The sequence below is a fragment of the Agelaius tricolor genome, unplaced genomic scaffold (genome assembly GCF_023055355.1).
Source record: "Agelaius tricolor isolate 1412-34295 unplaced genomic scaffold, bAgeTri1.0.p SCAF_3, whole genome shotgun sequence".
Taxonomy (NCBI): domain Eukaryota; kingdom Metazoa; phylum Chordata; class Aves; order Passeriformes; family Icteridae; genus Agelaius; species Agelaius tricolor.
Window position 1 is genome coordinate 25,298,100 of NW_027269263.1, and position 14,645 is coordinate 25,312,744.

At 45.8% G+C, this 14,645-nt stretch overlaps 1 protein-coding gene across 2 annotated transcripts in view; it reads left to right on the forward strand.

Annotated features, from left to right (window-relative positions):
• NTN4 (netrin 4) overlaps nucleotides 1-14,645 on the forward strand; it is a 47,925-nt gene that overhangs the window by 13,818 nt on the left and 19,462 nt on the right. For both annotated transcript variants that reach the window (XM_071423247.1, XM_071423248.1), the window contains exon 3: nucleotides 7,110-7,388. In XM_071423247.1, coding sequence (XP_071279348.1) covers nucleotides 7,110-7,388 — 279 coding nt within the window. The remainder of the gene's footprint in view (nucleotides 1-7,109; nucleotides 7,389-14,645) is intronic.

The following is a 14,645-nucleotide window of genomic DNA, read 5'->3' on the forward strand; positions in this document are numbered from 1 at the left end:
CCCATTTCTGTAGCAAAATGTTCCTCCGCAGACACAGCTGTGCCCTCCAGGAAGAGCCAAGGAGAGCCTGGCAGACTATGACCACACTGATGCAGAAAATCCCAGAAACTAAAACACTGACCAGCAGGGTAAATGCTAGCATAGAGCTGCACCCTCAATACTGTAAGTGGGAGACAAAAGCAGCTGCCTTCAGAGTATGTGTGTCTCTCAGAAGGTGTATGAAGGCAGAGAATCTGCTGGCTGTTGCCTGCACTAGCTCTGGTGTTTAAACTGTGCATCTGACAGCAGGTGTGCCTGAGCTGCTCCTGCTGAGGGAGCCCTGTTAAAGCAGGCAGCTCCTGTGTCTGCAGCTTCCCACTGTGAAAAAAAAAGATCCTCAAAGGTGTCAGGGCAAGTAGGACTGTCCATGTTCCCCAAAGGTACCAAATTAGATTCATTGCTGCAGCTTGAGTCTTACTGCATGGCACAGCAAACCTTCAAAGTCAAGCCATCCTCATATGAGCAGTAAGACAGTCTCACATCAGTCTTCCCTGCACATTATGGTGTGAGAAGTTTAATTACTCTTTTCTGGGAAGGCACAGGGGGACAAGCACAGAACAGTCTTAGCTCCAAGGTTCCTCTGCAGCACTGAAGGTCACTGAGCAGGGGTGTGGGAAAGAGGTGTGAGAACGCTCTCTTTGAGGGGGGAGCACCTCACTGGCATTGTGTTTCTGCAGCTAAATTTACATCCAGCTCCATCAGTCAGGCCTTTGTGGTTATGATGAGCTTATTGCTTCTAGTACATTTCTTGTGGAAGTTGAAAGCAGACAGTGTGGCAGGTTGACAGTTGGCACACATATTGCATCATTATTAATATTTTTAGTTACCCCTTTCTACAAATGAAATTGCTCCCTGGGATCTTTCCATAATGTTTACCAAGTAATATAAGTAGTTTATGACTACTTATAACTTTTACATCTAGTGAGCAGGAGAGTGCCACAATAAAATTTCCCTACGGAGCTTCTCTGGGCAAGAGCAGCCAAGGCTGAAAGCAGTTGCCACCTTTGGGTAGTGCCTTCAGGAGAGTTCCTGGGCTGTTGGATGGCTGGGCTGGCTGGAGGGAGGTGCAGGGGCCGGGGTGCAGGCAGGCAGTGGCTGGGGGATGGCAGAGATGTACCATGCAGTGGATAGAGCCTGGACTACCTCAGCTTGTGCCATCGTTTGAAGTGAAAGCCAAGGCCTGTGAGCACAAGCAGATGTGAGGCAATGCTGGGCATACAGCTGGGAACCCCAGGGCCAGGATGTCAGAGATAAGGGCTCACTTTCACCTCAGCCCCAGCACCAGGCAAGTAGTATATAACCTCAATTCTTGTTGTGCTTGAGGGAAATTTTTCAGGAGGCAAAGGGCTGAGGTCCTGGATGTGCTGGCAGAGCTCCACCACTGCATTTACTGCCCACATTTTCAAAACCTTGTCCAGGCACTAAATAAATCAGATCACTTCCAGTGACATGGAGATTCCACAGGGCTCCAGAATACAGACCAATTAAACACATTTATTTAGTGCCTACATACCAAGAGTCACTGCAGACTCCTAGTGCACACCTTAACTTTTCTGTTAAACACTTACTTGGACATCATACACCCTTTTGTAAAATGGTGCACATCCCTCATTTCTTTTGCTGTATATCTGGATAAGCAAAAGAACAACAAACAAACAACAAACTTTGCATTCTTTTGCTGTATATCTGGATAAGCAAAAGAACAACAAACAAACAACAAACTTTGCATTCCTTTTATTCATAATTTTTTTTCATTTGTTCCTGTAAAATGCATTGAAAGGGATAAATCTACCAGCAAAAATCAAATAAGCCAGTACTGAATTTATGTAATGCCCCTGAGCTAATTACATGAATCACTAATATGGATGGTCATTGTTGTAATTATAGATATATTTTCATGCATTCAGGTCAGACAATACAGGGTAGAGTTCATCAGTCTCTTTTGGAAAGAAACCACACATCACTTTATGCAATGTTACCACCATGGTTTTCATTTACAACCGAGTAAAAATGTGGTTATGTTTTTAATATTTGTTTATTGCTTTTATTTTTGCCATATTCCTGTTTGTTGGCTTGTTCCCATGTGTATATGCTTCTTGAGTCTTCTATCCATTTGTCTTCTATCCTTTCTTTATCCATTCCTGGCTGAGGGCAGGCTCTCAGCTGGAGGTTGGAGCATGGCACCTCTGGCCAGGTGCAGGGACCCAGGGAAAGGCACACGCACAGCAGCTGCAAGACCCTGTGCAAGCCTCTGTACCTGTGCCTGTTTCTGAAGGTCTATGAGGAAGAAACTTTTGTGGATCACCCACACCTCTTCAATGTCACAGGCATTTGTATCCCACAGGGTCCCATTCCATTGCTCTGGACACTTGCATCTTGACAAAAGTCCAGGCCCAAGCAGCTGCATTCAGTGGAGGTGGGCCCATGACTCATTGAGAAACCTTTGCTCCTGGCAAGTCTTTCATTGGTTTTGTTGACTTCCTCAGGCAACTTTGACTTCACAGTTTATTTTGTTGCTGTCAGAATCATTCATTTGCATTTTCCTTCCCACTGTGGAGATATATATAAATATGTCCTTTTATTGCCTCTTACACATAAACATATTAGGGTACTTCTTGCAAAGGGACTTTATGTGTTTATATATCAAGGTCATTGTGGTGCAAGTGGTTACTTGAGTGCACCTTGTCCATGGCTGCTGCTTTATTTATATTCAGGGCTACATTGCTGCATCTGCAGAAGGGTGAGGAGCTCAGGCTTCTTCTGCCACTAGAACTTGTGAAATAATCAACAGAGCAAGAGTTGCTCATGACAGCCCATGAGGAAATTGAAACCCTGTGGAAATTTATTAGAGGCTGTCTATGTAATGATGTGACCAAACTGCAGACAGCTGCAATGGTCTGGCTGAAGAGCAAAGTATTTTTACTCCATGGCATGTGCAAGGTACTGTGGGACAGCTTAGCCACTCCTGCTCCCTTGGAGTGGAGTGGGCTTCCCTTGGGAGTGGAGTGGGCTCCCTCCTGCCACCAGCATGCATCACACTAAGGGGCTCAACCTTCTTGAGGCACAGCAGTGACATTCCTCACTCAGAGACCACAGACTTCAGCTCCTGTTTGGCTGTGTAGAGAGACCACCACCATGCCAAAAAACCTCTGTGCACCTTTTAAATCCCTCCTCAACTGATGTTGCTTCGTGCAAAGGTTGCTTTTATAGCACATGGGATCCAACTGCATCATTCCACATCTCACAGAAGGAACATTACCCCAAGGACTAGATATTTTGTTTCTTAGCAGTTCTATTTGCCTCCTGGTTTGTGACACGAGTTATTGCTAGATACTTAATTTTAAGTGGAAGCTGAGATAAAGATTCAGTTCCTGGGACTGTATTTAAGAAGAATCCCAAATATCATAAGATTTTTGGTGAGCTAGCAACACTGGGAACAAAATCATCTTTCTGATAGAATATAATATGGATGTAAAGCACAGAAATGCTGGGGTGCTTCAATGTATTACTTCTGACTTGTTTTACAAAATATAATATTTTAATTAGTGCATACATTTCAGAGCTGCTGGTGTAAAGATCAGGGCCTCTCTCACTTTGCTATCATAGGTGGGGCTATCATACTGCATAAGTCACATCGTCTGCCTAATGTTGTGATGCCAGGTTTTGATGTTTTGATAGAAGGCCTTGTACACAGAGATGGAGACTTGAGTGGGAAAGACAGAAGCCTGGTCACCCTGGGGTGCTTACTGTTGAGGCTTGCTGCCTGCAGAGTGTCTGGGGACCACTGCCCAACAGAGTCCTGCTGGACAGTGCACCAGGGAGACAATGGGCTTGTAAAACCACATCATCGGATGCACACACATGTTGACAAAGTGTTCTTTTCCATTTTTCCTACACACTTCCTCTACACTGCTAAAAATTGAATAATATTTTGGTTGAGGAGATTGCTGTAGCTGGGAGTTGCCAGAAGAACCAGAGGTGTGAAAACCTGGTCAAGTCTGCTGTGCAAACCATGGTTCATTAGCAGAGAGGATGCTGAAACTCTGTGCCCATCCTTTTGCTGGGGCAATTGCATGAAAAAGCCCAAGAAGAGGTAAAAGCAGGGAATCTGGCACTGCCTGTGTATGTATTTGTGGCTGGGCTGCTGGAAAGCTCAGGGGTACAGACCCATGATAGCTGTGTAAGAGCACTGTGGCCCCAGTGATGTGCAGACTCCTGAGACCAGCTGGGATAAATTAGTGATGTTAATGACTGAACAGGAAAATCTTGCTGGGAAACACATCCTTATCCTTATTATGTAGTGTCTGAGGGCTTGTAGAATCCCAGCTGAATCTGCTGTGTCAGAGCAGAAAATTGCTATCTGTATGATGCCCTACATATTATAATGACCAGTTAGTATTTCATTACATCAGGGCTGCTGGGGTCTGGGATGGAGGCATGGGGATGTTTACTGTGCTGGCAGCACTGAGACCAGGCTCACTCTGTTACAGGGCTGCAGGGCACAGTGTAGCTCCCCAGGCCAGGGCTGCTGGGCACAGCCAGAGCAGCACAGGACTGCCAGGGGGGAGCAGCTGAGAGCCTGCAGCCCTTGGGAATTACAGATAGAGTTCATGTTTAGCATCACTGTTTTCATGTAGCCATAAAAAGAAATGTTTGTAGCATTTTAGGGTCTGAGAGGAATACTGGCTCCATTGAAATCAGCAGCACAACTCCCCCTGAATTCCACACAGACAAGATTTAACTCTGTCAGTGCAGAGGCACTCAGGGTTATTGATTTCCTTGCTATGATTGTCTTTACTAGAACCACAAACATCAGTCACATGCATTAAACAGGGATAGATAAACAAGGAAAACTGAAAACATGAGAGGAAAGTCTGCAGCTCCATCTAGCATAAATTGTTCTCATCTGAATTAGGACAAACAAAGAATTCTCTGAGATGCAATTTATGTAATATCAAGAAACCCAAAATGCTCGTTTTTACTGAAAGTTCTTGACCCAGCATTTTCTGTCATGTCCACTAAAAGGAAATCAATGTCTTCAGATTGGATTTTTCCCAAGGAATTTTCTTTCCGTATCTGAAAGCATCTTGTGTTCACAAAACCACTAGCAAGTAAATGTGATCAGAATGGCATTGATCTAAATTTGGGTAAATAACAAGCCTTGGGTTGAGGTGCAAGACTTGTTGTATTTGGGGTTCACTTGTGTTTCTATTGATATCTGGTTTATATTTTTATTTTAGAAAAGAAGAAAAAACTCAGTATATCTCTGAAAGAGAGGGCAGAAAAGACCTCTTTTGAAGTGTGTTACTGTTTATTAATACCTCTCATTGGACTCGACACTTCTGCACAAGGAGCATGCTCACCAGCCTTGCCCTCTGACCACCTCTCCCAGTTAACCTTCTCCTTTATCTGTGTCTTTCTGGCAGAAGATGCTCAGACACCTTTGGGAGGGAGGGAGTGTTTGCAGGAGGGCAGTGCAGAACTGCAGCTATGATGTGTTTGCCAGCGTGCAAGGCCCAGCTCCAGCACGGCCCAGCCCCGCTGTCACCAGCATGCTGGTGGCAACTGTGCTTGGCAGGCTGGCAGGGCACACAAAAGCGTGCTGCCGCCATCCAGCTCCAAAACAAAGCTAAATCTCCTTCCAGGCTGACACAAAGCTTCCTCTGGCTGGGTTCAGGCAGCCCTGGAGAAAAGCCAGGTCCCAGCCAGGAGCAGTGCCAGCAGTGGTGGGGCTGATGGAGGCAGCAGCTGGTAGGCAAAGCCTGCGGGCAGGCCAGCTGGCAGCACTGTGGTCATTATTTCCAGGATCTGTGGATCCTGGTCAAATAAAAGGGAAGCCTTCATCAGCTAAAGCATATCAGCTGCTTTCTATGGAAGGAGTGGATTTAGGGGCAGGAGGCTGTGATCCCAGATAGCAACAGCAGCAAGTTGGTGCCTTGCCGCTCACTGGGCAGGAAACAATAGTCACCTCCTTGCCACCTGCAAGAGGCTGGCCAGCATTTTGGGTGGGGTGAATGGTTTCAGTGGGGCAGCACTGTAGTTTAAGGAGGTTTTAACTCACTGCTGGGAGTAGTGCATTAGCTGCATCACACCCCCAAGCACTCAAGTGATTTGATCAAATGTTTATAATTATTGTAGTTCATCAAGCTGTCGGTGACTGTTCAGTGAAAAACTACTTAGCTATTCTGAAAGTGTCACTGTATATTGAATGTACCAATAGCTAATGTATGTCAGGGATATGTTGTTTAATATCTGTGATAGTCATATAAAGTATATGCTGTTTCTGATTCTTCACTGTATGCAGCTAGACCAAAAACTTTAAAATAAGCCTTTTCAAGAAAATTGGTTATTTTTATCTAGTGCTCTCAATATTCAGCTTGAGCCAATATTTACCTATTCAATCAGACTGAAGTTAAAATAAAGAATGAATGATAAGTATTTGTTTAAACTTTGGAAGCCCCCCCTCTTTCCTTTCTTTCTTATCTTGGTTTTCTTGATTATCAGCTTGCTGTCACTAATTGCCACACCTAATCACTTTTCCACTAGGAAGCAGCCTAGAACTGATAGGAACCAAATATTTGGAAATATGAGCTATATTGGTTAAAAAATACACCCATTCTGGGAGAGGGAATGTTAATGAAGAGTTCCTCACATGCACATCACCCACCAAGGTGCTGGTCCCTGTGCTGGGCCATGCCACGAGGCCAGGGCACCAACCTCTGATTTGAGTTAATGGCGAAATGTCACTTGACACCCATAAGGTCCTTACTTCTTGTGGAGAGGAATGTAAGGGATCATGGGGGGTCACCCTGTGTGCACTGATTTGAAGGTGGATTTGCTGCTCCCACTCCTTATAGAGAGGGAAGAACATCATGAGAGCCTGGTGCACACTCCCAGAGGATGCTGTTTTTGCCATTTGACCCCACGGCCCACCCTGGGGCTGGCTGACATCCTTCTTTCTGCTTCACCCACCGTGTTTCTCTGCCAGGTGATCTTCCCAGCCCTGTCACTGCTGTGTTTCTCTGCCAGGTGATCTTCCCAGCCCTGTCACCGCTGTGTTTCTCTGCCAGGTGATCTTCAGAGCGCTGTCGCCGCCCTACGCCGCGGAGGACCCATACAGCGCGGAGGCCCAGGCGCAGCTGAAGATCACCAACCTGCGGGTGCGGCTGCTGCAGCGGCAGGGCTGTCCCTGCCTGGCGGCCAGCCCGGCCCCGCAGCCCCCGCCAGCCCTGCACTACGCCATCTACGACTTCATCGTCAAGGGCAGCTGCTTCTGCAATGGCCACGCTGACCACTGCATCCCCGTCGCTGGATTCAGGCCCACCAAGGCAGCTGGCGTTTTCCATGTGGTAAGTACATGCACCCAACAATGTCTCACAATACAAAAGACTGCAGGAAAGCAGAATTTTGAAAATAGTAAGGGACTATATAGAGTATGGTGTAGGTCCAAGGACGCAATCAATATTTGACATTTGATGCCCTGAGCTCCAAGCACAGTGAGCAGAAATGGTCTTTACAAAGGGGGTGGTCTCCATGTGGGGCTGAAGTGCTGAACTTCCTTTGTGTCTTGGTGTAGGACCCTCATCGTTTTCAAAGGTGTTCCACAGTAGTTTATTTATTTCAGGTAAATCTTTAAAAATAATTAAATTGCTGGCATCCATCTTTCCCCAAATGCTGACTTGCAATAACACAATATCTAAAGGATAAAAAAATGCAGGGCATTTTGGTAACAAAGAAGGAGAGCTTCCCTGAAGATATGAGGCATCACATAACTACCATTGCTTCTGGAGGATCCAAGGATATTGGGTGGGGTCTTGAACCAAGGGGATAGAGATGGGTTTTGACTCTCACTCATGGGCTTTCTATTGCACTTTGCAATACCTTTCTCTGGATAAAAACTCTGTGCTCTGGTTTTGAGGGGACTCCCATCACAAGAGCTCTGAGCTCCAATTCCTAAGGACCCACCAAGACCTAGACTTCTGGGAAGCAAGAGGCACTAACCCATAGGGCAGGTGACAGGCACAGCAGTGGCCAACACATTGGATGCCTGTGGTATGGCATGCATGTACCCAGGGACACTTGGTGCCACCAGCACATCTTATCCTTTCTGCTCATCCAGGCTGGCTCTGAAAGCTCTGGCTTTGCTGGAGGAAGAGCAGTAGGGAAAGACAGAACAGCCAAACATACTGTACTGAATGTTAGACAGAGAAAGATCACTAAAAAAAAAAGAGGCAGTTAGTCTAGGTAAGGAGTCCAGCTCTTTGGGGAGCTCTCATTTCACTTAATTACAGTCTCAGACATTAAGCAGACAGGATGTTTCCCTTCCACTAGAGCTAGCCTTGCAACATCTTGAAAATATACCAGTTTGAAAGCGTGCAGCTCTGTGATTGATAAGAGTGTTTCAAGTAGCACTGCTCTGCTTTCTGCAGATGTCCCCTGAGTGAAAGTCTTTGAAAGGAGCTGTTTGCTCAGGATTATTTTGGTGGGATACAATTGCATGGGAGCGTGCCCTGGAGCACCACTGAGAGTTGTAACAGAGCCTGCAGCCAAATAGGCCTCCAGTACAGCTACAGGCTGTGGCAACCATAGTGTGCAGGTAACAGGCAGGGCTGGGAGAAGGAAGCAAGTGCCAAAATCACACTGAAAACAGAGCAAGAAATAGCAACAAACCCCTGTGCTGGCCCCGAGGGGGAAATTCAACTCTGGTTATAAATGTTTATGTGGCAGGAGTCCCAAAGGTGACGTTTCTGCAGTGAGGCTGACTCATTTTGCTGTGTCATAATGTGCTTTACTTACCCCCCATCCTGCATGTCCCGTGAGGGCTGTGCCAGTGTAGGGGTGACATAGCCCCATGGTTTGCAGGGAGGGTCAAGGTGTGGTAAGAGCTTTTCTCTCCCAATACCACCTCTTCCATCATAGAGCTGGGGCAGTTTTGGCTGAGCCTAGTCCATGCCTGGCTCCTGTGGCATGAGGCTACTGCTGTTTGGGGACTGCAGTGGCACCCACCTCCTGCAACCCAGCCTGGGGTTTGCCAGTGCATTGCATCAAGATTGGAAGAGAGAACTATTTCCAAGGTGATAGGAAGAATTCATCATACATGTGAATGAACAGAAAAGGGACAAAAGATTGCGATGTCCATGGCTGTTTAGGTGGTAGAAGGGAAAAAACTTCTGAAAAGAGAGTAGGATTTCAGAGAGAGAGCATTTTTATACATTTCAGCTAAAAAACTCACAGAAAACATAAATCTGAAGAATTTTGACCAGTTATTCAAGAGGTTGATGGAGATTTCAGTATAGTCTTTATGAACCTCTACCTACCAAGGGTTTTATCAGAACCATCAGTGTAAAACTGAGGACAACAGAAGCAGGGAAGCACAGTATCATTTCACAATACAATTATAAAATCTGGCTCTGTTTTTATGCTTGTTTAGACAAGAGCACTCCTGAAGAATATGCTCTAAGTTAGAGTTAACATCGAAATCGAAGCTTGTTTAAGATCGTTTAATAAAAAACCAAACAACTTTTCCAAAAAATCTTTGTGGCAGTTTTCTTAACCCCACACTTGTTCTCAGCCTATAGGCAAAATCCTAACTGCAGCCTTAGTTTCAGTCCCTGCCTGGCCAGCAGAAGACACAGATGTGATATATTTATCTTTCTCTTGGGCTGCTCTGGGCAGTAAGCTGGGGAATCCCAGCAGCACTGGGCACAGCTGCCAGGTCTCAGTCAGATCTCACAGAGTGAGCAGAAGCATTTCAGCCACCTCACCCAGAGACAATCTGACAAAAGAGTGTGGGTATGTGAGAATGCTAGGGGCTGCTGCTCTGGCAGGTTTGATGCAGGATCCTGACCCAAGGGGCCAGGATGGTAAGCTTGGGGCATGGGCTCAGCTTGCTGCCACAGGATTCCTCCCATTGGATGTATTTTTTTCTTGAGATCTTGGCAATTTTGTTGAGAAAGTGACGGTTTTGAAGGTAAATATTGTGAGTGGCTGAAGTGAGGCCACAAGTCCACTTGGCCATGAGATAATACTTACTTGGAACACCCTCAGCGTGTGGGCTTGGGATGCAAACAGGGTGGAACAAAGGGGGGCTCCTTCTACCCTGGCAGAAGCAGCTCTAACTTCATTTTCTGGGGTGGAGAAACCTCTGTCTGCAATCTGTCTGAGCCAAGTCAAAGCAAAGTTCAACTTGACAGAGTCTGGTAGGAGATTTGTTTCTGTCCCGTCATCACCGTCTAGCTGCAAAACTCTCCATGATGCTCCTCTCCTCCTGGCAATTCCCCCACCTACCCTTTTCCTAAAAGAGAATGGAATTTGTGCAGGAAAACTCTGGTTTTGTTTGAGTGTCAGAAGTGCCATGTCAGCCTTCAGGTGAATTCTGAATATACAGGTGGAACTTCTGCTCTAGCAGAAGGTGTATTTCCATGAGCTCCCCAGAGAAGACCTGTCTGCCTGGGATGGCAAGGGCTGCTCCTCATGGGTAGTATAATCCTGTCTGTCCCTTGTTGGACACTTGTGTGCAACAGGCAACTGTCAGGTTGATACAGATACACTTTCTCTCTTTCCTACTTCTCCTAAATTTATTCAAAAGGTCACTACTCAAATCTCATCAGCAAAAGCCCAGTGCATACCCAGGAAAAGATATGCATGTACAGACCTCCTACCTTACCATGCTAAGCAGCTGATCACTTCTTGAGCTGCATTACATGGCAAACCACAAATATGAGCAAACAAATGAGTTTACATAAATAGGAGATCCCTCCTGATCTTCAGTGGACATAAGAAAACTGTTTTTTCCTCTGATCTGTGGCACAGGAACTTCTTGCCCTTTGCCAGTACCTCTGCACATGGAGCCATTGCACTGCATGCTTGCTCTGCATGCCTCTTACCAGCTAAAGCATCCCCATGGCCTGCTTGCAGCAGTGGCAAGTGGCACGCAAGAGGAGAGGCAAGTGTTGTGTAAGCCTGGAGATAAGTAGCATCTTGCAATTTAGGAATCCAAAGTGGGGAAAGCAAACCCAGAGGTACCTCACCTGGGTTCTGCAGTTCTGTCTCAAGGTGAGAGCTGCAGTTCATCCATCTCAGAGACTCCTTGAACCTCCCTGAATGCAGATTCCTGCAGCTTAGCCAGCTGATCTCTCCAAGCTTCTTCCATAGTTATGAAGGTTGGGATCCTGGGTGGACCAAGATACTCTGCTAAAGCACTTTTGTGTAGTTAGGCAGGGTGAATATTTCCCCCCACTTACCATGTGGCCAACCCAGTGGCTGTTATAAATTGTTATCATGCTACTGACATCAAAAGATGTTCAAGGTCTTCCAGAGCAACGCTGACAGAAGCCTATTGTACAAGGAATTAAAAAAAACCCTACCGCACAGCCCCCACACCCTGGACAACAAGCTTTGTATTCTTTCACAAGAACAAGATAGGATATGAGAATTTTCTCATGCATAAATTTGGTTGTCTGGTGCTTTGGGAAAAGAATACCTCTCCATGTGCTGACAGCCACTGGTAGGCATTGGTTCTAAAACTGGCACAGCAGTTGAAGCACAACACAGTTTAAAAGCTATGGTTAGAGACTCAGTGTGAATGCTGCCATTTTCCCTTAGGCTAGAATCATGCCCATTTTCCATGAAAGCTAAAAAAAAAAACAAAAAAAAAACGAGAGAGAGAGAAAAAATACAGTTTTAACAGTTCCAAAAAGGAAATTCTATTAAAAGCAGTTGCCCCTCCCAGCTATTTAGACTGTTTACGCTATCAGGTCTTTGGGACATTGATTTTCTTTTAGTGTGCATTTGTGTTGGACTCCATATAGTGGGTGAATTCTTATAATATAAATCAATTTATAACAGGTGACTGAAAGCATTTTTCCCTCAGTGCAGCAGTCTTTGTTACTGCCTAACATTTTGGAACATGATAAATATGGGGAAAAGGATTTTATAGGATTCAACTAAAGAAAAAGCCCTATGTATTTGCAATGTGAAAGGAAGCGCTGGAAGGTTATAATTTGGCAACAAAAGGCTCTGGAAGGAAGCATGCCCTAGCAACTGTCTTTGTATAGAGAAATCAGTCGCTCGTTTATCTTACAGAAGGCAACTTTTGTAACACTCTTTGCATTGTGCCCTCCAATGACTGACGTTGCAACTGGGCTGTCAAGCTAAGAAGGGGAACAGTGTGAAAGTGAACTGGGGTATAAAGACCCCATGACAAAATGAAAAATGTTATAGGAAGGCCTTGCTGCTTAAATGAGTCAGGAGCCGTGTGAATGCTTAAAGGAGTGAGACATACTGGCAATTGTGTTTGTGTACTTAGTGATGCTCCATAATGACCCTAGTGGGTATGCCTTACAGCTAGCTATAAGCTGAGGTGAATGAAAAGGGAAGAAAATATGTGCTTTTCCCCCTGTTAATGCACAGGGATCAGACTCTGAGATTCTGCCTTCAGAAAGGTGCTGAGATGCTGGAGAAATCCTGAAGGCCAGGTATGTCATTTTCCCAGTCTACCTTGTGTCCCAGCAGAGCTGCGGGGCTGGTTTCTCAGCCCCGTCTCCCAGCTGCTCTGTGGCATGACAGGGTATTTGCATGGCAGACCAGTCTCGCAAGTGGCCCTCCTACAGCTCCTAGAGACATTAATTTTGTCCAGTGTAGACAGTCTGTTGGCTGTTTTTCACCTGCTGCCACTTCTCCTTGTATTACCCCTTCTTGACCTTTCTCATATTTCTAGCTCTCATAGGATTTCTTTATTACTAAAAAAAATACATGTCTACCTATGGGCTGCAAGAAAGGGCTTGCTAGTATCCACCTTTTTTGTTGTTTCCAATGCATAAAAATGTTTGCTGTCATGCTGGAATTATGTAAAAGAAAGAAGATATTTTCTTCAGTGGGATAAAGCTAGGTTGGAGAGACATTTCAATGCAGAGCTGTTTTGGGTGGTAGCAATTGTAATGCTATTTTAAGAGAACAAATACATCAGCCTGGGGCAAGGTTTTTGAATCACTTAGGTCTGACTTTTCATTAAACTTCTGTGAAAAAGGAATATGGAAAAGAAGGTACTAACTAAATGGTTGCCCTGAAAAGCAAGCTATTAAGGACTCTGTTTCCCTCTGCTCCCTCGGTTTGACTGCCCTTTTAGCTTCTTCCTTAGTGGGTCTGCACCCCACACTCCACCTGGCTGAGAGGGGTTGGGGCCACTATGAAACATGAGGGGACCTTGGAGAGGCAAAGTTTTCTCAGCCCATTTAAGTAGCAGTGCTGTAAAGGCACGGCACAGCAGTGTCCAAATTGGGAAACGTGCTGCCTTTTCCAAAGCTTACTCCCGAAGTTTGGGGTCTGGGTAGCTGCTTCTGATGCAGAAGCAGGGTCAGCCAGGCCATTGCATCTGCCAGGCCTCTGCAGGCATTCACCCAAATAGGAATCCCACTGAGATTATGGGTGCCCAGCCCTGCAGCAAGCAGGGACACACAGGTTTGCAGTATGCATTGCAGGCTGGGCTACTGAGCAGCCATGGCAGGCCCTGCCCAGGTGAGCAGAGGGCATGTGGCATCCACAGAGGGATCTGCACTTGGGAGGGAGCAGCTGATGGAGGCAGGTTGTGATAAACCCTGAGGAAAGGAAACTGCAAGGCAGCACCCTTAGGATAAGAATGGGGAACATGTTCCTCCTGGCCCAGCTGGACAGCACCCATTCAGTCAGGCAGGAGCCCAAGCCCACGGGCCTCTGTGCTAGTCCTGTGCTTGCCTTTGCACAGACAGCAGAATTTTGCTACTCTGTTATTTTTTAAGCTTTCCAGACAGACCATTTGTTTCCTTTTGCCCAGGTGCATGGCACCTTTACAAGCAATCAATACCAGGAGTGTCATGCCATGCTCTGCCTCTGAGTCTATCTAGATAAACACCAGCTGCTTGATTTGCATCATCTCCAACTTGGCTCTTTTGCAGCTGTCCTTGCCACAGTGTGAGAGACCACAAGTCTTCCATTGCTGCAACAGTTTTTTAATTATGTACAACTTCTTTCCTTAGAGTTCACATACAGATTAATATTAATATGTTGGTGCACAGCTATTCAGTGGTTTATTTATTAGCTCTGCATGCCAAATTAATGGTGGCACAGCAGATTCTTGGAATACCCATCCTATTCTGTTTTATTTTCACCCACCTTCCTTTATTTCAGCAATGCAGCAATGTTCTATTCTACAGTACTTGGGCTTTCAGAAAATCCAAGCTCTTGCTCTTTAGAGCCATGAAAGCTCCTTGGTGAGGCATTTTGCCTTGCTGTCTGCTGGTGTCTTGGGATGCTTAATCCTTTGAGGGTTTCTGAGGTGCTGCTGAGTTTTGGATGAGTTTTTGGATTATTAATGCTGAGCAGCCTCTGGATGATTGATTGAGTCCCCACTGATTCTTTGTGTGGCTTTGGCAAGGAGCAAACTGAATTTGGAGGGTGAGACTCCAGGCTGTAGGCTCAGAAAGGGGGAGCACACATCCCCACAGTAATCACAAGTGTCCCCATGTCTGAGACAATTTCAATTGCAATTCTTCTCCCATGTCCTTCTCACTTTGGCATCATAATTGCAAAAGCACCAAAGGACCCTCTGGTTTTGACCATGGCACCCTCTG